Genomic DNA, 24,007 nt, shown 5'->3' on the forward strand with positions numbered 1-24,007 from the left:
AAAGCTTATTTATTAAACTTTGAAAAACTGATGATGTAAAAACTTAATTTCGAAAAATTGACCCATAAGACTGGTTTTGTCGTCCAGGTTCACATCTGGTCTAGCCTTTGCTCTTAACTTCGTGTAGCATGCTATATGTCGCCTATTTGTGTACATTTATCGTAGGTAATATTGGAAAAAGATTATCGTATTTTTTCATGTTGTAAGCATGAGAAAATAAGTTATTTTATCGTGCCATTAAAAGCAGACAGATGTGGTGATGATGAGAACTTTTCCCTTGCCATATATGATTCATTATGGGAGAAATATGGATGTTTCGGGGAGCAACTCTTCTTCACATATGTTGAGTTATTCCGGAAACGAAGGATATACAACAAGTGCCTTTATTTTGCCTGCACGGTCACGCCTCTCCGCGGCTGCATGGGTGTGGCGGTATTTTACCTGCGTGGACGTGTGTCCCTATAGACACACTTCCGGATATGAACGTAGCGAAACTCATCATGACTCACGTCCGAATCTGTTATGATTCCTCTCACCTCAAACAGGATTTTTAACAGTACATTATATGTGCGAGTCTTAATTTTACTTTTGGGTGCGTAGCAGGAAGTCGACGTTCGCAGCTCTGACTGGAGGATTGTTTCACACTTTGCCCGTTTGAGTGAAAGACGTCTCGTGGTAGGAACACGCGCCACCAAGATGGATAAAGAAACGGGTCTTTTTCACTTTTTGATGCTTGTCATTTCTCTTTGTGAGTTGTTTCTTTTTTTATCGCGTTTGAATTCTGAATTGTTATATCTTATGATATAAATGTACTCACTCCAGAATTCTGTCAAATAGCTAGTCCTACATGTGTCAAATACTGCGTTTACACAGTCTTTGGATGTCATAAGTAAATATTAATATTTTCCCAATTCTTGCCAATAACATTTGTTTTGTCTCTCTTTGATTTTACTTCGGGAAGAATAGTTGTCAACCGCCGGTTTGTGGCTAACAGGTCCGTGTGAAATGATCCAAAACTGTAACCCTGGTTTAAACGTGTTCTGCCACCAGGTTAAATCCTGAAACACCTGTCCTATAACACCTAGTTTGGAAGTAAAAGTTGAAAGCAAACTAGATTTGTATTTATTGGTCATAACTTTTAAACAGTGACGGCAACCTGACCACATTGGTGTTGGCAAACTTCACAGATAAATTTGTGCCGAAAAACATTTGAGTAAAACTTTTTTTATTGTCCTCATTTATATTGTTGGATTTATTCTATATATGATGAATTGAATTGCTTTTTGCAGGTCTGAACAGACATGTGGCTCATTTGTGGATTAGGGCCAAAGTTACTCTAACTAACTCACATTGCTGATTTAACAGGACCTTGAATAGACACACGAAGGCCAATCATAGTGCGATATGACCAAAGTGAATGTTGTGTGAGTTGGCTTTTATTTAAGCCTCTTTGTGGACTGTTAATGGCTGGAATGTGATGATCTGTTTTCCCAGTTCCTATCTTTGTCGGTCTTGACACATTTGTACAACTGGACTGAATCACATTTCACTACAATTTTCATATCAGCTCTGATCTGCGGTCATGCTTCCTTTTTTTTGTTTCGTTTTAATCTTGATGTTTGAACTCGCATAAGCCTACAACAGTCGTATTTTTGCAACAGAGTTAAGCTTTCCGCCTCATCTGAACAACCATTGGTGCATGCGAAGACAAGTTCTTACAAGTCCCAAAATTTTATCCCGCCTTTTCCTTTCAGCTTTCTTTATTTCATTCTATTATTTTCCCCCATTACAGTTTCCAAACTGTTGATACAGTTTTTGATACAGTTGATACAGTTTTTGTCAAAACACTTACTTATTGACCAAACCTGAGGTAGTTCTAGACTTTTTTGAGTAATGAATGGGAAACCTACGCGTCCTTACGATCACGTTCTGATGAAAGGAAATGATTGAATGCTACAAATTACAAACTGCCCTCATTGTAATGCATCAAAATGACGGACTGTTTTCAAATTCATCCGTCACAGGTGTAAAAAGTCTGTCAATTACGGAGAACTTTCGGTTCACAAGACCTTTGCACCAAACACGCACTTCATTTACATAAATAGTCACATATATTTGGGTTTGAGGGCTTTTTGTCGGTATAACAGGTTTGATCTCAGCTGAATTCTAATAAACACCTAGGGCAACTGACAATGTTTTTGGTCATTGTCTTTTCATTCATCTGTGTGAATTTTATCCACATTCTACAATAAACTAGAGGTCGACCGATTCATCGTTTTTGCAGATTAATCGGCACCGACAACAATAATTTGAACTATCGGCAATAATCCCCACCGATAGTTTTTCCTGGTTGCGTTTGATCCAGATGCAGAAGAGCTTTTTTTTTCAGTTTTATTTATTTAGAAATAAAACTGACATCCTGTTTGGTTTGGAGCTGTACGGTTTATGGTTTTGAGACCCGAGACCACAGTCTGCACGGAGTGGAAGACATCAGATGGGGGTTTAAAAGTTTCACAATGACAAGGTTGAGCCAGTTGCAGTAAACCTGTTTACAACAAAAATTAATTGATAGTGATCGACCGTTTTTAAAACAGATACCGATTGCTTGCATCTTTATGACTGTTATACCTCTGTTTTTGACAAACTGATTACAACACGACTGAACAAACTATTTTATTTAGAACAGTCACTCCCTCCTTGCATACAAAGCAAAACATTTGCATCTAAACACCAATAAATAGAGAGGTCTGAAACCCAAACGCAAACACTGGACAAAACTCTTTGTTAGGGACAGAAGGCTTGCAAACACACACGGAGCTCATTGAAAAGAGGTTCAACTCTCATCAGACAGGTCAGGATAGAGTGATGACGGGAAGCGCTGTTTATCTTCTAGTTAATCAATCACAGATACAGTCACTATCACGATGGTTAAAAACATTACAAAATGTGACGCCGAATAAGTAAATGCATTGTATGGGAAACACTGATGGAATAATACATGATCATGAAAGTAACAAACATAACGGAATATCATTGCATAGCATGAATCATTGCATAGCTCAACTGGTATGTTACGTTAATAATATTCTTGTCAGTCTCATTAAATACCTGGAGACAAAGCACTATTTATATATGCAATTACTAACATTACATTCAAACTGCGATCGCTTGTGGAGATAATAAATAACTAATTCCACAGGGCTGTATTTATCTAAATGTTGATTAGTGAAATAATGGTTGTATAGTCGATTATAGTATAACTTGGGGGGTTTAAAACAAGTTAATCTTGTTAAAAAGTTACCTACATGCGGAGTATGCTAAAACATCCTGAGCATCAACCCGGTGAGTAAACAGCAATATGAATGATGAGCATAGACAACAAAGCTAATTAAATTCAGCTCTTTTTTTCCCAACATGGTTGAATTCATGGCTGTTTCATTTAATTTATGTGACGTTAACGGATTTTATCATGGACAATAAACTGGATTTGCTGTTTCTTACGGAAACTTGGAACAAACATAATGATGGTCTGATTTTTAATCAACTGTCACCAGCTGGCTTTGGACTTTTTGATGTTCACAGACTATTGGCGGAGGTGGTGGAATTATAGTGGTCTACAAATTGCAATACATCATCTATCCGGTATCTGTTCCTCTATTTAAATCATTTGAATGTCTGGTCTTAAGTATATCTGAGCATCGTGTAGCACCTCATACTGCTATGGTTACTATTTATAGACCTCCAAAACCAAATGGGAACTTTTTGTTTGAATTTGCTGATCTTCTTTCTATATTATCAGCCAAGTTTATGAGATTCATGATTTTAGGTGACTTTAACATACATGTAGATCAGAACACCTGTGCTATGTCTAAGGATTTTCTATCTCTTTTAGACTGTTTTAATCTTTCTCTGTTTGTAAATACGCCAACTCACTGTAAAGGCCATACGCTGGATTTATTTATTGCAAATGACTCGTTTCTCTCTAATCTCTCAAATATGGATATAGGTCTTTCAGACCATTCAGCTATCTTCTTTAATGTTGAGATTGTTCGTACTAGTATAAAGCCCACTCCTATTATTACATTTCGTAATTGGCAGTCGATTGATCATGGTGTTTTGGCAAACTCGGTTATCTCTACTTTAAACGCTACATCCTCTTTCTCCCTTGAGGATAAAATCTCAAATCCAATTTAGAAGTCTTTGCTCCCCTAAAAACACGTCATGTCTCATTTGTACGGTCGGCCCGTTGGTATAATGATGATCTGCACTCAGAGAAGGTCGCATGCCGGAAATTGGAGCGAAGGTGGCGTTGTACTGGCTTAAGCGTGTTTTTATCAATTCATGTATTATTGAAAATAATCCTAGAAGGCTATTACACTCAATGCAGATGCCTCCAGCTCCTTGATTGCATCTGATCAGTTGTGTTATGATTTTCAGGAAAAAAATTGTTAATGTACACAAACTCGTATGCAGTTCTTCGGAGTCTGCTGTTTCAACTGTTAATTCATTAACCTTCTCCGGAAGTCCATTTTCTAAACTTAATCCAGTACAATCTGAGACACTCTGCAGGCAAATCTCTCGAATGAAAACGTCCACCTGCACACTCGACCTTCTGCCCCGTAGTCTCTTCAAATCATGCTTTGATTATTTTTATCCTTCAGTGCTTGCTTTAATAAACAATTCTTTGTCAACTGGTGTGGTGCCTGTAGCACTTAAAACTGCTGCTGTCACTCCCATTTTAAAAAATGCAAAGCACTGATGTGAATTTCTTTCCAACTATCGCCCGATCTCGAGTCTTCCTTTTCTGGCTAAACTCTTAGAGGGTATAGTTGCGGCCCAATTGAACACCCACCTAATAGAAAATAATCTATTTGAGCACCATCAATCTGGGTTCCGGAAATTGCACAGAACCGAGACTGCGTCGGTCAAAGTTTCCAACGATTTACAAATAGCCTCTGATTCTGGCTCTCTATCCCTTCTCATTCTCTTGGATCTTAGCTCAGCTTTTGATACCATTGACCATGCAGTGCTACTTAATCACCTTGAATATGAATTGGGTCTATCAGAGACAGTTTTAGACTGGTTCAGGTCTTACCTTAATGACAGAAAACAGTTTGTGTGTATGGGTGACTATAGATCCAAGGTCGGTCCCTTATATACTGGTGTTCCACAGGGGTTAGTTTTGGGTCCCCTACTTTTCAGCATGTATATTTATCCACTTGGTGAATTACTAGGATCGCTCAATCTTAATTTTAATTTTTACGCTGATGACACGCAGATTTATATTCATTCAAGATCAGGCCAATATGTGGACACTGTGCATCTCTCAAACTGTGTTACTATGATCAAGAACTGGATGTCTGGCATTTTTTGTCTTTAAACGGCTCCAAAACCGAAATTATGCTAATCGGCTCTCCCCATCTACTGCGCGATGCCGGCCCTATTACCATGTCTTCTGATGGTGTTGCTCTGGACTTTCAAAGCAAACTAAAAAATCTTGGAGTCATCTTTGATGCCTCGCTAAAATTTGAGCTTTTTATTCAGAACTCTGTTAAGACATCCTTTTTCCACTTGAGAAATATTGCTCGTTTACGTCCTTTGCTGTCCTTCTCAGTTGCTGAAAGGTTGATAAATTGTTTTGTTTTCTCACGTATTGATTATTGTAATGCACTTCTTGCTGGAGTATCTCAAACCTCAATTAGCAAATTCCAATATGTACAAAACTCTGCGGCTAGAATTCTGTCTGGGGCTAAATCCATTGATCATATTTCACCAGTTTTAGAGTCTTTACACTGGCTCCCTGTCAAACGCCATGTTGATTTTAAAATCCTTTTGTTAACTTTTAAGGCATCGCATGACCTGGCCCCTCAATACCTGTCTGATCTTTTAATTCCTTACAAACCTTGTTGAAATCTACGGTCTTCTCAGTATGGTCTTTTAAATGTGCCCATACACGGCTCTGCTCAATGGGTGATAGAGCATTTTCTGCTTATGCTCCTAAGATCTGGAACTCTCCCTGATAAACATCAGGGAGGCAAACTCTCTAGCCACTTTCAAAACTTGTCTTAAAACATTTTATTTCAGAACTGCTTTTATTTTACTGGATCTTTTTGGATCCTTTTTTAAGGATTTTGTTGTGCTGCTTTATTAATGTGTGATGTATTATTTTGATTCTTTGTTCAGCGCTTGCAGAAGGGAACTTTTAATGCCGCTATATACAGTTGTGTTCAAAATTATTCAACCCCCAATGCTGTAAATGGTTTTAGGGAATTTAGTGTACATTTGTAATTGTATTCAGAATGAAATCCTACAAGGACTTCTTAAAGAACCATATGCAACTAAAATGACATCAATTAGTTTTGTAATACAGTAGTAAATGTTTCTTTTGTGAATTCTTCATTGACATAATTATTCAACCCCTTAAAGACTACCACTCTGAAGAACAGAGGTTCAATGAAGTGTTTTCAATCAGGTATTGAAAACACCTGTGGATATCAGGGAGCAGCAATAAAGCCTAATAAGCACCAATTAGGCAGCTTTAAAATGACTGTGATACTCAGCTCCTTCTAGACATTTACTGGTGTGGTTACAAACATGGTGAGGTCAAGAGAATGGTCCAGGAAGACAAGAGAACAGGTGATTACTCTTCACAGGAAGGGCAATGGCAATAAGAAGATTGCAAAGATGTTAAACATACCAAGAGACACCATAGGAAGCATCATTCGCAAATTCAAGGCAGAGGGCACTGTTGAAACGCTACCTGGTCGTGGCAGAAAGAAGATGCTGACTTCGACTGCTGTGCGCTACCTGAAGCGTAGAGTGGAGAAAAGTCCCTGTGTGACTGCTGAGAAACTGAGAAAAGATTTGTCAGATGTGGGCACTGAAGTTTCTGCTCAGACAATACGGCGCACCCTGCGTAATGAAGGCCTCCATGCCAGAACTCCCAGGCGCACCCCCTTGCTTTCCCCAAAGAATAAGAAGATTCGACTGCAGTATGCCAAAAGTCATCTGGACAAACCACAGAAGTTTTGGGATAGTGTTCTGTGGACTGATGAAACAAAATTAGAACTGTTTGGGCCCATGGATCAACTCTATGTTTGGAGAAGGCCTATGAAGAAAAGAACACCTTGCCTACTGTGAAGCATGGCGGGGGGTCAAGCATGCTTTGGGGCTGTTTTGCTTCTGCAGGTACTGGGAAGCTTCAGCGTGTGCAAGGTACCATGAATTCTCTTCAGTACCAGGAGATATTGGATGAAAATGTGATGCAGTCCGTCACAAACCTGAGGCTTGGAAGACGTTGGACCTTTCAACAGGACAATGATCCCAAGCATACCTCCAAGTCCACTAGAGCATGGTTGCAGATTAAAGGCTGGAACATTTTGAAGTGGCCATCGCAGTCACCAGTATTAAATCCGATTGAGAACCTCTGGTGGGACTTAAAGAAAGCAGTTGCACTGCGCAAACCTAAGAATGTGACTGAACTGGAGGCTTTTGCCCATGATGAATGGGCGAAGATACCCGTAGATCGCTGCAAGACACTTGTGCCAAGCTATGCTTCACGTTTAAAAGCTGTTATAACTGTAAAAGGATGTTGTACTAAGTACTAAGATTGAATGTCACTTGGGGGTTGAATAAAACTGATAATGATGTGAGCTCAGAAAAGACATTTGTGGTTATTTCATTATAAATGTTATGTTATATTTGTCTGACCTACACGTGCCTCTTTGATTTAATTGTAAGCAGGATGACTGAATGATCATAATCAATGTCAAACCGACCAAAACCATCAATTTCAGTGGGGGTTGAATAATTTTGAACACAACTATAAAATAAATGTATTTGAGCCTGATTTACATCTCAGATTTTGAAAACCAAGTTTCAAAACAGGGAAAGACAATAAAATTGCTTATAACTTTTGAGGGCGCAGTCCGTTTACAATCATGTTTAGAGCATAATGTAGACACCGTTAGGCCACGTTATAGGCTAATTATAAGTTTGTCAACATTCTGGATGCGCACACATCTTGGTTGCAGAAAAACCCTGGAGAGATAGCCTTAATAACGACTAGAGAATTACACGGATACAGTGTACAAAATAGTTAGACTTGGAAAGATTATAGAAAACCTTATCTGAAATAAAATAAACACAGATCCGGATGATTTCTTCAGTCCAGCCTGATCGCTTAATGACTTGTTTAGCTTAAAATGGCATATTCAACGACGGTATTTCATAGGAAATAATACGATCATTTGTGCATAATTGTAAGTATACACAAAAGAAAATATATCACACTGTACTCGTGGTTTTTGGAAATTTAGGTGCAAAATGATCACATATTGTTCCTTCAACAGATCCACCGTTGCTGTCAATGGTTCAATTTGCTACAAACATCATTGAACAGTCTTGTTATTACTTGGAACATACTTTATATCTAACAAAGCTTTTTCTCCTTACAGTGGCACTCTGTGAGAGTCGTGTGGTTAAGGTTCCAGCTGGACCACTGATACGTGTAGAGGGACAAGCTGTCTCCATTCACTGTGATGTGTCTGACTACGAGGGGCCAAGTGATCAGGATTTTGACTGGGCTATGGTGCATTCTGATGGCAAGGTGATCAACATCATCTCCACCACCTTTGACAGTCGATTTACACACTCTTTGATGAAGGATCGAGTCAACAGTGGTGACATCAGTTTTAATAAGCTTGGGGATTCTTCTGTGGAGCTGAAATTCAAGAAGGTTAGAGCAACCGATAGTGGCTTGTATCGCTGCACCACCCCAAGCACTGATTCAGTGACCAGTGGGAACTACTTTGCTGATGTTGAGCTCAAAGGTGGGTGATGCCTGCTAAGATTTTATTTTATTAACTAGAATCCCGACCATGTGCCAAAATTGGGTTTTATCCCATACAGACCCTTTCATCCCATTATATTGAGTCAATTCAGAAACCGTAGTACAATGACAGTTTCATTGATGATAACATTCCTCTAAATTGAAAGTGAAGTCTAGATTTTTGTTCAACTGAATTCATTTGTATATATGTATGTTTTACATTGGCTGTCCCTTTTCTAGATAAGTCATATTGACTATTAAGAACAACTTTTATAACCGACAAATCATTTTTTGATTTTTTCTTTTTATATTCAGCAGCAGTTTCTACATATGTCAAGCTTCAAAAAATGTTTCCTGTGTCTGAATGTATAGCTGTGTGTACAAAATGTGTCGATGTTCACTAAAAATGTCAGTGATTTACTGAATGTTTAGGTTTATTTCCTTTATGGAAATTATTTTGGTGGAAAATTGGCCCTGGACTTCTTTTTCCAATAGCACCCAGTCCGTTCGCGGTTGTGTTAGGTCGTGTTAAGAGAGCCGGTCCACAGAGCCCGTAGACCACAGAGAATCTCTTGGTATTCCCGATGGCTAGTAATGCCTAATGCTCTATGGTCTAATATGTAGTTTAAGTTAACAAACCATTGGATTAACTACAAGAACAAATAGGCACAAATTTATATCAACATTTAGAAAAAGAAATCTCTTTGTGCCTGTTTAAATGACATTTTTATTGTTCAGTGCTCCGATGTGATAAGGCATGTAAAACAAATAATGTTAATGTAAAGTCCTAAACTATAAAGTTAACCGTTCATCATCTTTTATGTTCTCTCGCAATCCATGTTTTTACTGTTGGAAGAAAGATCCCACATAATTTGTGACATTTAGCCAGGTAAATTATAATGTCATTAGCTATTATAAGAAAGGCTTTAATAGCAATGTTACATTTTTAACTTAAAATATTACATTAGATAAAAATATAATTATATAAAAGTATTATTTTTACTCAACCTGGTAAAAGTGCCTCAAATTTGTAGTTTGTTGTGTATGACATTGCATTAATGGGGTGTAGTGAAATAGCACTAGTTCCAGTTCACCCAATGGTGATTTACTGCAGGATTACAACACAAACATTCTATCATATATTTTTAATAAAATCTACTTATTGCTACAGATTTATTCTCAACATATGCCTACTTTAATATTGTATTGCTGCGACTTTTTTCTCTTTTTTCATGTGAGACTTAATCTAATTTTATTTTATTTTAGTCTTATCTGTAATCTTATTTTATTTTAAACATTACCCCAATCTTCTTTCGCATCTTTCTGAAGTAAATATGAATGTTAGATCAGCAATATCTGAATGCAACTTGGTAATATCTTACATAGTATAATAGCCTTAAGAGTGCAATCGTAACTATTTTCTAGTTTACTGCAATCGTGACTTTAATGTGTATTTTACTTTTTTCTTGTCTGAGGTGTATGTAATGCACAAGATGCAAACATAGTCTTCAATGAGTTAAATGAAGTCTTAAATAAATGCAAAGAGTAGTGAATAAAGGAATCGCATTAGAGCTGCTTAGTGCGGCAGCAGGATTTCTGGGAGATGTACGTGTCGCCTGGAAACAACACAATGCCGCAGCTCGCGTTGTATAAAGAAGACGCACCTCACTTTATAACTCTTTTATTGAATTAGAATAACAATACAATCAAACCTCACTTTAAAACTGTGAAGCTTGCGCTGTACAGATGTCACACGTCTGAATTGATAACTGCGCAGCTCGCGGATTATGAAGATGTGTCTCACTTTAAAACTCAGTAGGGCGATGTCATCGTCCTTCGCGATGTTTCCCTGTAGCCATCAACCCTAGAAGCTGTGTTTTTTACAATGTGAATTCATTATGGTCGACTAAACGCTAAATTCTTAAAAGTATGCAAGGTTCACGACATGAACTTATTAACATTGTTGTTGTTAACACACTGGTCTCCTATTGTGGAAAATTCCCACGCCCATAAATATGTTGCGGCACAAAACGACATACAGAAACGTGGTTTGTTGCTTTACCTGTCAGTCATATGGCTTTTTGGGACTTGCACACGTCACCTTAAACCTTCAGCCTGCTTTCCTGCCTGATCTAACGTGTTGTACATTTATTTTGTTCAGTGATTGGGGACAGTCTGAATGTGGCTACAGCCCTTTCCAAATCAGTGGTGAATGAAGGAGAATCGGTGCAGCTTCAATGCAGCATCACCCGAGGGTTCACAGAGCATACTTTCCTCTCAGTTACTTGGTCTATCAGCAGAGGGAATAATCTATTTGAGGACATCTTAACATTTGGACCAGATGATGAAATCAAAGTAGAGAGCAACTACACTCAGCTTTATGCAGATGGTGGATTTCAGTTGGATCTTCGTGGTGGTGGCTTTTACGGACTGGTCTTGACAGATCCAAAGCCCATGGAAGTGGGGGTATATGTGTGTACAGCTCGAGAGTGGGTGAGACAGGGTGAAGAAGGAATAAAGTGGCGAAAGATACTGGAGAAGACTGAAGAAGTAGGAACGGTCGTAGTTACACCTATAGGTGAGTTACATTTTATTCTACTGCTTTGTTGCCTGCTACATAGGGGCACGGATGGCGCATTAACATTGATTTGTATCATGCAATGACCAAAATAATTCTTCTATTAGAGTTTTTGTTTATCATGGATCTTTGTCATGGATTTCCGACTCTTTGTTATTTGTTTACTTTCGCCTTTACAACTTGGTACACTGTTTACATTCACACACAGCAACAATACACACCATATGAAATGTAATTTTAAGGGCATTGTAATAGTTATTCTTTAAAAGTCAGGAGCTCTTATGAATATAATGATATGACCGACTTGACAACATTATGACAGCATTTGCTGTGAAGACAGCTGACACACAATTGTTTTTATTTGCATTTAGGTCATTTTTTGCCAACAAAGGTTTGTGTGCACTGGTATGATTTTGACAGTGAAGCATTGCAAATGACGTATGACAAAACAGACCCCATTGCAATAATCGGCTGACTCAGTTAATCCTTCAAAATAATATGGTGTGGCGGTCTTGATAAACAGCAGCCACAAACAGATCAGAAAAATTATGAAAACAAATTGATCAGAATTTTTGCTTTCAGAAAATACCATGTAAGCAATGATACCAGTCTAAAGGGCTACCCGAATGTATTTCCTTGTAACTCTGTCAACGCCGGTGAAGAGTTATCTCGTCATTTAAAATAAAAAACGGTTCCCTGCCAAAGACGAGTTATTACGGCAATCAGTGTTTGTACTGTTGTACAGCAGGTGGCGCTGCTACACACCTGGGAAAAAGTACAGAATCACAGAACCTAGAATGTATATTTCTTATCGGTTTTTAATGATTGTTCTGAGTGTAATCTGGGCGGAATCTTTGACAAAAAACTTTAATCAAAGTTTAATCAAAGTGATGCATTTTTGAAGGAACCTACCCACATCTAAGGAGTGATAAAAAAACAAATGAAGATAGAAGAATACGGTTTATTTTGTTTAAAAACCAGACTCTTGGTTTTCCATATATTCTTTACAGATAGTGTACTGTGAGCCATTAAAGTTTTGTGAAAATGTTAAAAAACGCTGGCGTAGGCTGGTAACTTTTTTTTTTAAAGGCTGGCGGAGAAAGAGTTAAATGCTTATAAGAATGTGTTCATTTTATTTTGAATGCAAAGATTACCCAGTGTGCATATTTATTTGATTAACGCTTTTCTTAATTTTGCATTGTTGCAGAGCAGCTTTACTGTAGATACATTTTAGCAGTAGACACCTAGTATAGTACCCCTTAGACCGAGTGATCACATGTGAAGTTCACATGTGCCAAAAAATGTTGTTTTGAATCCATTTTGTTTGCAAAAAATAACGACTTACGGTTAAATGCCACTACATCCGAAAGCCATAGGGCGCTCTTGCGCAGAAACTCTGAATATGGGAAACAGAAGAAGAACAATTAGTTACAGGAAATGCCTGTGGTCATGTTCTATTGCTGTTCTTCAAATCTTTTCTGGTATTTTGATTATAATAAAGTTGATTTACAGTAATGATGATAGACGAGCGTTGCTTTTTCAAATACACGTTATAAACGACTCAATCTCGTAGTGATTTTAGACTGAGCAGTACTTCCTACTGAACATAAAACATTGAATCGATTTAGACGTATAATTAACGTGAATCGCGATATATATTGCCCAGCCCTAGTGTCACATGTGGTAACTTGTGAAAGTGGCTATACTTTAAAGATAAAAAGAGTTCAAGTTTTAAGGGGAACTCCTCCAAAAAATGTATATTCTACCATAAATTACTCTTAAGCCATTCGACAAGCCTTATTAACGCAAATTAAGCTTTCTGACTCCTGCCCATAGACCTCACATAGCTGATATTCTGCGCTTTGAAAGTCAGTTGCTCTGCTGTCCAGGGGCAGGAGTCAGAAAGCACCAGAACCTCATCAAAATAACTGTATCTTAATTTGCATTTGCAAAGATCAACGAATGCCCTAGACTTGTCGAACAAATTAAAGAATTGCAGAATTTTCTAGCTTAGTTCCCCTTTAATGTATGGTTGAAACAACCAGGGAGATGGTTTCCATTTTAGAAAAATTGTTCCTTTAAATCTTTTTACTTAGGAAACTCTTTTTATGGAAAAAACAAATTTGGGGTTTAGCTTATTGTAATGGCGACACCTTTGCTCCATTTCAGCCCAGTCTTTGATGGTTGCTGTGGAGAAGGACACCACCCTTAACGTGGGAGACACATTGAATCTGACTTGCACAGTGGCTGCTAATGACCTCCCCTCTCTAAGCCTGGAGTTAATGTGGCTAGTCGGATCAATTGATGGCTCAGGAAGCACTCGAGTTCTCATCCATATAGGGCGTGATGGGCTCTTGCAGGATGGGTCTGAGGCCGTGGGTTTCAGCAGAGTAAATGAAAAAACCTTTCGACTGCTTGTCCATAAGGTTGACCGCTCTGATTCTGGATTATATTCCTGCCGTGTCAAGGCCTGGCTTCAACAGGGCAGGGATCAATGGTACCAGGCAGCAGAGAAAACATCTGACACAGTGCAAGTTCTGGTGACTCATTTAGGTAAGATTGAATCTTGTTTAAACTTTTATTTCTTTACCCTTAACTGTCATTATTATTGTTATTATTGTACGCTTGTTTCCATTTACTATCCTGGTCTAGCTTTTCAGTTTATCCTAACGTTTATCTGGCAACAGTAGTGGGTGAAGCTCTCTCATCTGATTGCTTTTCTATGCAGTCTGTGCTTAAAATACATCCAACTGCCATAGAAAATTCTGGAAGGTTTTAACAATGGTGTATACTGCAGTGACGCACGATTACAGACAGAGGACATAGGCTTAGTGGTTGTGGGAAAGAGATTGCTGTTGCTGAGTTTATCTGAAAAAACGGAACCAAAGGCCATGTTTGGCGCAACCGTGCCTGGGATGCATCTATTATCGGGCCAGCTGCGGGCGTGCTAGTGCATGCCAGGGACAGTCGCATTTCCACATTCACTTCCAGGGCTATACCTTGGGCCAAACCGAGCCAGCTAGGGCTTGAGTAGTGAGGCGGAACTAAACCAGGTGCCAGGTTGTTGCATTGCCAACAAAAAGCAGACATATGACTGTATCATTTACCACTTGCGGTTCATGTCTGGCATCTTCTAGCGCTGCGCACTACTCCATCTATCGGTTTCAAACAATCTCCAAATCCAGCCCTATATGCACCGTTTATATAACAAACGAACGCTGCTGAACTTTGCCAATGCAGTGCTCTCTCTCTCTCTTGCTCCAGCTGGTTGACGTTTGTACCTGCTCCTTCTCCCGCTCTCCCTGATTGACATGTGGACGTGCTCTTCTTGCTCTGGCGGGTCGATGCGTGAGCATGCTTTTCCGGGAGAATTGTCTAATAAGGGTCTAAGAAGAGTTGTTACGAAACGGATTTTCATGTTCTAAAAAATCTTTCCGAAACCTATACGAATGCTGGGTGTGTATTTCGAGCACAGAAATACTACGTCATACGTCCAACTTGTTGACCATGTCAAGCATGAGAAGACCATGATCTGTCCGTGGTCCTGAATACAATCTGAAGCCATTGTCGCATCCATTAAAAACATTAATTTTTTTAACAAAACAGCTTTAACGTAGAGATATGCAGAGAATGACGTTACGGCCGGTGGCTGAGGTTTATATACAGGCAGACAAGACCCTTTATGACTGTAGTGATTCGTCTGCCGTAACTGGCAGACATGGCTAGTTGCACAAGATGGCACCAGTAAGCTTGTGCGACTGCAGAGTCCCTATACTAATTTCCGTTCGTATAACACTATCGAGTTGTTTTTGTTTTAGTATATTTCCTGGCCAAAATTCCTCCTTTTCCCATAAAGTGTTATACGACCAGAAATTACTATGCGGACTCTGGTGTCCCGAAGGCTCACCGCCGCCATCTTATGAAACTAGCCAATTGGTTCTTTCTCCAAAGGTCATGAGATACCGGGGTTGCATTTGTTACAGATAACTGGGCTTAGTAACCAAAAATGTTGTTATTGTTTACATTTTTTCAACTATTATGTGATAGATTTCATGAACACACAACTTGATTTATTTTTCAAGGCCTTCCCCGTGACTTAAAGGGTAATGTGGTGTTATAATAGCATAAAGTTTTACATATTTTAACTGCATTGTGGATTCAGCTGAGAATTTCTGAGTAGCAATATCTGAATATATTCAAAGCTCTGTCTGTTAATGTTTCCACGGTAAATACAGTGTATCGTATAACTGGACCCAGAAAGATTTGAATAAGCTTTGAATTATATAATAATAGTTGTCTTTGAAAGAGGTGTCATTTAAAAGCGTCAGCATTTACTTATGAAGACTAATGAGGGTAAGTGTGTTGATCTTATGTTGTGTCATACTATTTTAGATTAGGGGTAGGATGAGAAAGTAAACTTTCAAAGCATGCAACAACAGTATTTACATATTTTATGAGTACACTACAAGTACAGAAGTTATATAGAGGACTAGGGAAGTGTAATTTGAAGCGGTCATGGTGAGCTGGCCTGTTGTCAACATTTCACTTTACTAACAATGCATGCCTGTAACGAAAGGTATTTGGTTGATTTAATGTGAAATGACACTATATTGCTGACATCATAATTTTTTTTCCTGTTTTTGGTAACATTGGATTTATAATTTTATAAATGCTCTAAATGGCTCAATTTGAGAATTTAAATAGGAGGAACAATAAGTGTAATGACTACGTTGGTTTTCTATTTCTTTTTGACACAGAGCCACAGTTTAAAGTGACCCTAGAAGCCCCTCTGACCCCTCAGTTCACCAGTGATCCCACTGAATTGCGCTGTCAGGTGACCGACCTCCTCCATCTCCAAGATGGTAACCTAGGTGTGACCTGGTCTTACTCTAGCACAACTAAAGATTCATCTCAGAACGAAGTCGTGATAGCCTCCGTAAATCAGCACGGAGCTTTAACTGCAGGCAAGCAGCACAAGGAGAGGCTGGAGAGAGGGGACATAGCAGTGACCAGGAGAGATCCCAACATCTTCATACTGCGAATGCTGCAGACTAGAGATATTGACGGGGGCTCTTATTTGTGCTCCGTAACTGCATGGACTTCCAGCCGGCAAGGTGGATGGGAGAAAGCAAAAGATGTTCAGTCGACTTCAGTCGTCGTGCAGTGGTCACCAAAGGGTAAGCAGATATTTGTGTCTTTGCCTTACTTGTTTTTCATGCTCGTCTTGTTTTTATAAAATTCAGCTAAAGGAGCGTTATTCCACCAGTGACACCGCTGTGCTCCTAGAAGTGACAGAGTTAACTTCAAATGTGTGTGAAACTAAACTTAAAAGAATAGTTTACCCCAAAATGAAAAATGTGTCTTCATCTGCTCACCGTCTACAAACCTGTGAACATTTATTTGTTGTGCTAAACACAAATGAGGATATATTAAGTTTGTAACTATGTAAAAACAATTTTGGTCACTGTAACAGAGACAGGGGTGCCCCAATGAGGCCACAACAGTAGCAGCACCACTGCTCTGAATGTACCGGCAGATGGAGGCGAAAAAAAATGAAGTAACGTGCTGATGAGGTCAAAAATTCAGTCTATAATCTAATACCTGCAACTGGTATTTACAGTGAATATCCAAAAAAGAAAGAAAAACTAAACAAACAAATAAAATAAACTGTTCAAAGTTATCTGCAAACATCATTTGGCTATACCAATAAATTGGCCCAAAAACAGAGCAATAACTTCCAACCACCCACTCTACGAGCCTAGGATCTCCTTGACCACACTGAGGCGCCTTCTTAAAAAGGCTAAGCCCCTCCTACTTGGATTAAACCATTTGTTAAAGATAATAAAGAAATCTAAGGAAGACCAAACCACTATAGATTTACAGTAACAAAGAGATAACCAATTAGAATAATATAAAAATTGCCTACAAAACAACTATTAATTATTAATGTTGAACAACTTTTAACAAAGAATCAAACAGAACTCCAATCTCCCCCTCACACATGACAACAATTAATTGTGTCTACTATTGGCGGGAAAAAGGCATTCAAAATGGTGGCAATTACTGTGACCGGGTTTTGTCTGTTTGGTGAGATAAAATGTTCCTGTACGTAAGTATGACAATTTATTATTATGTAAGTGGTTAATTGAAATCAATAAACATATAACATGGTTACCTGTCTTGTTTGAGTTCTTAACAAAACATAAATCAACAAAAAGAAATTAATAACCAAGTAAATGCAAAATGGGCATGGTGAAGACAAGTACAACGCAAAACAATTCACAATCAGTGACATAAGAGTCTTCTCCAAAATAAGAGATCCTCACTGTGGCAGTCACCATTTACTCCCTCAGTAGTCTTTCGTCCAGTTGACAAAGTATTCGTTTTGGGTGAACTGTTCCTTAAAATGTCTTCATTAAGCATGCATTTCTTATTAAAAAAAAATTCAAGGGAAAATAAAAAATTTGGCCTTTACTGCTAACAATAAGCACTATAAAAGCTACATTTGCAAGTACAGTAGTTATAGAGATTAAACTATCCTGTTATTGATCCAAAATGATACAGAAGTCGGTAACGCTTTGCTAATGATTAAAGCATGCAGTTACAACGTATTAATTCTACCTTAATAGACACCAGTTCACGAACATATCCATGCTTATAATAAATATTTTTATTCTTTATTATTGATCAGGCCATCCACATCCACACCAATGAACACAGTCTTTGGTGAAAATTGTGATTTTCTCTGATTTCCAGAGTGTAATGCAATATATTGATACTGTGTTTGCAGTGCCGATTTTGCAAGTGCTAGCACATCGTGTAAGAGAAGCCTCCACTGGTGGATCCACTTTTGAGATGACCTGCCGTGTGACCGGTCAGAACATGCAGAATCCAGCTTACTCTGTTCTTATCCTTTTTGAGGAGACTGTCAGTGGAAAATCACGCAAAGTCTTATCACTTAGTTCAGACTCAGTCTTACAGTTGGAGGAGTGGAGTGAACCAAACAGGATGGACAGCGTGGTTCTGGAGAAGACCGGGCAGCTTGAGTACCGATTCCGTTTGTATGGAGCCCAAGTCTCAGATTGTGGGTTCTACTATTGCAGAGTCACCATGAGTGATCAGGGAAGAGAAACTGTCAATGAGTCCAACAAAATTGACATTGCTTTTGCAGACACAGGTAATCATGCTAGCATACTAGCCTAGACCTTTGTGTTGCAATGAGTTTGGCGCTCTTTCTGTATTAAACCTACTGGCTACGCTCTTAAACATGCTGGGTTGTTTTTAACCCATGGCTGGATAAAATAGGGACATAACATACTGTTGGGTTAAGAATGAAAACACTTTGATGAACTGGTGTTACCCAACCAAGGGTTGAAGCAACCAAGCATTTTTCTTTGTAAGCAGCACGATTGACCAGATTCTAAAGGAGTATTGCTTGTATCTGTATACTAGTATATTCCTAAACATGTAAACTGTTGAAATGTTTTCTTTTATGTATGGTGTTTAGAAACTTTGACTTTTAAACAGACAAGTACGTTCTTCCTCTTCCAGGTCCAGTATTTAACATATCCATTCAGTCACTTACCAGCAAGGTGTTACCAGGAGAACCAGTCAAAATGAAATGCATTATGTCCACATTGAGTTCTGCTCCAAACACGGGTATGTTTGTGTAATGTCTGCTATAAATCCTTTCTACACTACACAACTTTATAATCGAATACCCCAAAAATATGCCAAGATTGCATTTCACTTAAAAAATATAGGCCACATCCACAAGAAGCCAGAGCTTTCTCTTTCCGATCTTTTACCGATACAAATGCTCTAATATTTGCTGCATTTTGTTTACTGTTGTGTGTTCATTTACCTGCACTGCGTGTCTGCAATAGTGTTGTTGAATTAAGCACGTGTTTGTTGCTCTTTATGCGACGCGTCTTTGGCGGGAGAGAAGCAGAGTGGAAAGGGTTAAAATGAAGCGCGTTTTGCGCTAAATAAAGATATTAGAGGATATAGCCGGGCCGCGGTTCGCCAATAGAGGATGACTGGTCTAGAGGATGTTAACGGGGATGTAGGTCAGCCGGCAGCCTGTCCGTCACCACTAAAAACACTCCAGATTAGAGCCATAGCTGTTGCACTTACCCACATGAGTCTTGCGTTTTCTCTGTATTTGTGTGTCTCTTTTGCATGCTGAAACTGTGGGAGACATTGCTATTGCTTGGGCCTCACATACAAATAGAAAAAATATAAATAGCTTTTTTACTCTGTCTGTCCTGTAGGTGATGTGGCGTTCGACATTCGCTGGTTCCAGAGTTCAGGAAGAGCTGTAGATAATGGAGGAGTGCCACCTCTTATAAGCATGGATCGCTGGGGGGTGGTAAGGAAGACTGGTGGTGACAGAACTGTCAGTTTGGAACGTACTGACTGGCAGACATTTGTCCTTGGTGTTCATAAAACTGAGGACAACGATGTGGGAGAATACTATTGCACTGCCACACCCTGGTTACTGTCTACTGGAGTCTGGACCAAGGGCCAGGACCTCAAGTCTACCCCTGTTGTTCTCTCTATTAAACTTGAACGTAAGCATGTTGTAAATAGAAGTTGTGTTAAATTCTAGGCCTGCTATCACCGACAAGGCTTAGTTTAGGGGGCGGGTATACTTGACTATATATATCCGTCTTCCGCACAAACGTGTCCGCACAGCGAGGATAGATGAGTTCGACACATGTGTAGTACGTCACCTAGTGGACTCTGCCTTTTAAAAATTGGGCTGCACGAGGAAGGGGTGTGTGGACGACCACGGACCCTCCTGATGACGGAAATGACATCATGCGGACAGCAGGAGCTCAAGCCAGGACTATGACCTGGTTAAATTCGGATATTTTAGTTGCTTCTAACACTGGCATTGACATATATTAGGACATGTAAGGACAAGTTATTTTCAGTCAAGACAGCTGAAACAATCATTTTAGTCTGGGACTAACCTTAAGCCTTGTCTGTGAAACTAAAATCATTATTTACCATTCTGAGCCATAACTTAAAGGGACGGTTTACTCAAAAAAATGTTTGAATCTGTATCATTTGTTTGTATTGATGAACGTAGAGAAATATATTTGGAAGAATGCTTGTAACCAAAGGGTTCTTGGCCAACATTGACCACCAAAATAGCTTGAACAAAAAAGAAGATATTTCAAAGAATGTAGGACAGCAAACATTTATGTGCCACTTTTGACTACCGTTGTAATATGTCCTACTATGGGGTCCAAGAACTTTTTGGTTACAAGCATTCGTCCAAATATAAAACCAAACAAAAGATTTTAAACAGATTTGGAACAACTAGAGTGAGTAATTTGGTTGAATAGTTTGGGTGAACTATTCCTTTAAGTTTATATGACTGTTTATATGATATTATTTGTGCTATATTTCAAATCTACTGAAGAATTTCCAAAGCTGAGAATGAAATTTTAATGCAGTAGTGGAATTGAAGATAGACTTTGAATGCTAATTGTCCGAACATATCACTTCATATTCGTCATGTAAACATGGTTATTTACCATTTCATCTATTACGTGCAGGCTATCAATGGCACAATAATCGTGATATTAAAACCATCATTATCAATACTGTGCTATTTCCACAAAGGATATTTCTCAAATGTATCTCTTATCTTAAGATTTCTCTGTTCCTTAGTTAAAGTTGCTCTCAGCAGAATTGTGAATATGTTTTAAGAAGAACCTCATAACTAAAAACGTAACAGGAAGATAAAGTGGTTTGTGAATATGGCCCCGAGCACTAAATACAATCAATTTGTACATGTGTATAATGTCATTATAATTGGTTGTTTGTTCTTTCTACAGTGTTAGAGTCTTTGAAGATGCCTGTGAGTTATGGTGTACTTGCTGCTGTGATCGCGTGTGTCCTCTCAGTGCTGCTGGGTCTTGGTGTTTCCCACTGCTGTTTCTCCAAAAACCCCATGCACAGACCCCGACCCCGCAACAAGCTTATAGACCTAGAGATGGATTAATCCCATTCCGTTTCCTACTGCTGTAACCAAACCTGCCCAAAACCACTTTAACCAACTTGTATTAGGCTACAGGAGAGAATGCATTGATGTGGATATGCACATTTTACAAGAGATGAGAACCTGTTTGATTATAATTACTTTGAGGATTTGGTCACTGTAACTCAGACTGCTTAAAAAAAATCTCTCCTAGGAATCGAGCACTGACAACCCCGTCCATGGTTTTTCCTCCCACCATGTAAAAAATTCTGACGGCTATGCGATGACATCATGGACTCTAATGAAAGAGCCAAGAATCTCAATTGAAATGTTTTATGCTGACTTTTAAAATGCTGTCATCCCAGATTGGTTTATGTCCACCTCCAGTCTGACGGAGTTATGACTCTCTAACAGTGGAGCATTTCAAAAGGCTGACATTGCCTCCCAGCCGCATTGAGGCAAGTGTTAGTCGGTCTAAAGGAAAGCGAACAATGTATGGTTGGCTGGTGGGTGCATTCTTCAAGACCACCACTTTCTTCTGGGATCCCGAAATGACTGCACAGTACTCTCAGAGAACAGTTGCAAAAGGCTGTCAATGTGGCTTCCGCTATTAGCGGCTGATTAGAGATATTTTTAAGGCCTGATAACTATTATTTGCTGTTGACATTAACTCCTCACCCCAAACAAAGAAACGCACATATAGGTTTTGCATTCGATTTCTGATTCCCATCAGTGCAAACTAATCCACATTCACACGGTTTTGTGCTGACAGTACTGCTATTTAACGCACTATGATGTCTTTTCTCCGATCGACAGCTGTTGATATTAAAGGAAATCGTTTTTATGGAAAAAAAGAACAGCTATTTTTATATACTGAATGCTTAGCAGATATTTATTTTATTATTACGGTCTCGGATATATCAAAGAATAACCACAGCATTCATTTTGATAAATTACTTTGTAGCAGTGTCAGATTAAAAAAACATATCGGTCAGTAGAGGTTCCACTTTTACTCTTCAATTTAACCCTTTAAATACATCTATTATTTCCTCAAGGTGAAAATCAAAGCAGCCATGAGGGACTTTTGAACTTCAAAATCAAGCCTTTTATCTCTGTACGAATACAATAACAAATAAAAAAAACTGCAAACAAATAATATAAAGCATGTTTGAAAGAAAAAAAAATCATCAAAGCTTATTTCAGTGAAGCACTAGTTCATGCATGAATAAAAATATTGATTAAAGGGATTCTCCACACAAAAATGAAAATTCTGTTATCATTTACTCACCCTCAACATGTTCAAAACCTGTATAAATGTATGTGTTTTGTTGAATGCAATAAAATGAACTAAGAAAAATGTTAGCAACTGACATCATACCATAGTTGGAAAACATTTTTTTTTTTTCATGAAATGAAATGCCCAAATCCAGTAAGCCAGATGGGGTGCAGGTACCTAAGAGCTGACCATGGCACATACAAATTAAAGGAAAGCCATCCTTATTATTGGAAAGTTCAGGGTTTTCTTATCACAGGAATAGATTCAGGTGATTATACAGTAATTTAAAGCATTTATAGACATTCCATTCATTTCTAGTTCTGCTTCGCAGCGTTCACAATTGATTGGCCAAACTTTTACGAAGGGCCTGTTTTAGTAGTTGACAAAGAGACGAGCCACTATGTAAAGTCGATTGATGCTGCCTGTTACTGCAAGAGGGATTACTGTACCAAACATTCGGGCTCTCTTTGACAGATGGATAGGTATGTGGACATTGCAGGGCAAAATGTACAGTATAGAGAAGGTTAGCCTATTTTTTTGCTGAATCCATTTACCGTTGCACTGGCAGTGTGAGGTACCTCATCTGTTTTAGTTGCAGACCTGTGGGACATATTTCTTTTTTTTTTTATTGCAAAGTTAAGTGTCTTTAGGCAATTCTGTCAGAATATGATATATTGTGGAACAAAAGTGACAGGTGTCTGTGTTTGTATTTGTCATTTCTTTTCTTATGATTTTTTGGGCTGTGAGATCTCTCCACAGTCTGCATGAGGTCTGAGATGAGAGATGTATGTGTTTAGGTCGTTCTGTTTAAAGTGTTACAAAACCAAGAAAAAAATATTAATTGATCGATCCGTATTTTGTCAAATGTGTAAATATATTATGTGAACTGGTTCTCTTCCATCTGATGTGCATTTTTGATATTACCTATTACTATTGATTTGCAATGTAATTGCATTTTGTTTTGCCTTAGATGGCCTTATTGTGTCTATGGATGTGTATACAAATATATACATTGTGTATTATGTATTCTTTCTATTGTGAAAAGTGAAGCTGTTGAGTTTGTTGGTCCTCAGTCCATGTGAGGTCTGAGATGACAGAGCGTAGGAGCAGTGGCGGCTGGCCTATAGAGGGCGCTAGGGTGCCGACCTCACTGCACTACACACACAAAAAACAATAAAATACTTTTTAAATTTGTATATGATATGATAATTCATGGAAAATCATGTGTGGGAAATATATGCTTCTACTAAATGTCCTGCCTGCTTGTCTTCATGTCGTGAACTCGGCTCTGGAGCAATCGAGAACTTTCCACAGGTCTATGTACCAAAT

General features: G+C 38.6%; 1 protein-coding gene across 1 annotated transcript; it reads left to right on the top strand.

The window, feature by feature from the left end:
* Positions 1-455: 455 nt before the first annotated feature.
* LOC130427923 (prostaglandin F2 receptor negative regulator-like) lies at positions 456-23,872 on the top strand. The gene is made up of 9 exons (XM_056755677.1): positions 456-748; positions 8,457-8,831; positions 10,992-11,408; positions 13,578-13,961; positions 16,166-16,585; positions 18,199-18,585; positions 18,960-19,067; positions 19,682-19,981; positions 21,260-23,872. Exons 1-9 carry the CDS (start codon positions 697-699, stop codon positions 21,424-21,426), a joined length of 2,610 nt encoding a protein of 869 aa, XP_056611655.1. The 5' UTR covers positions 456-696; the 3' UTR covers positions 21,427-23,872.
* The last annotated feature ends 135 nt before the right edge of the window (positions 23,873-24,007 follow it).

The sequence above is a fragment of the Triplophysa dalaica genome, chromosome 8 (genome assembly GCF_015846415.1).
Source record: "Triplophysa dalaica isolate WHDGS20190420 chromosome 8, ASM1584641v1, whole genome shotgun sequence".
Taxonomy (NCBI): Eukaryota; Metazoa; Chordata; class Actinopteri; order Cypriniformes; family Nemacheilidae; genus Triplophysa; species Triplophysa dalaica.

Excerpts from the sequence above, each read along its gene's own strand:
- LOC130427923 (XM_056755677.1), top strand. The coding sequence starts at position 697 with ATGGATAAAGAAACGGGTCTTTTTCACTTTTTGATGCTTGTCATTTCT. Across the intron at positions 13,962-16,165 it reads AGTTCTGGTGACTCATTTAG|AGCCACAGTTTAAAGTGACC; the intron begins GTAAGATTGAAT and ends TTTTTGACACAG. Across the intron at positions 16,586-18,198 it reads CGTGCAGTGGTCACCAAAGG|TGCCGATTTTGCAAGTGCTA; the intron begins GTAAGCAGATAT and ends CTGTGTTTGCAG.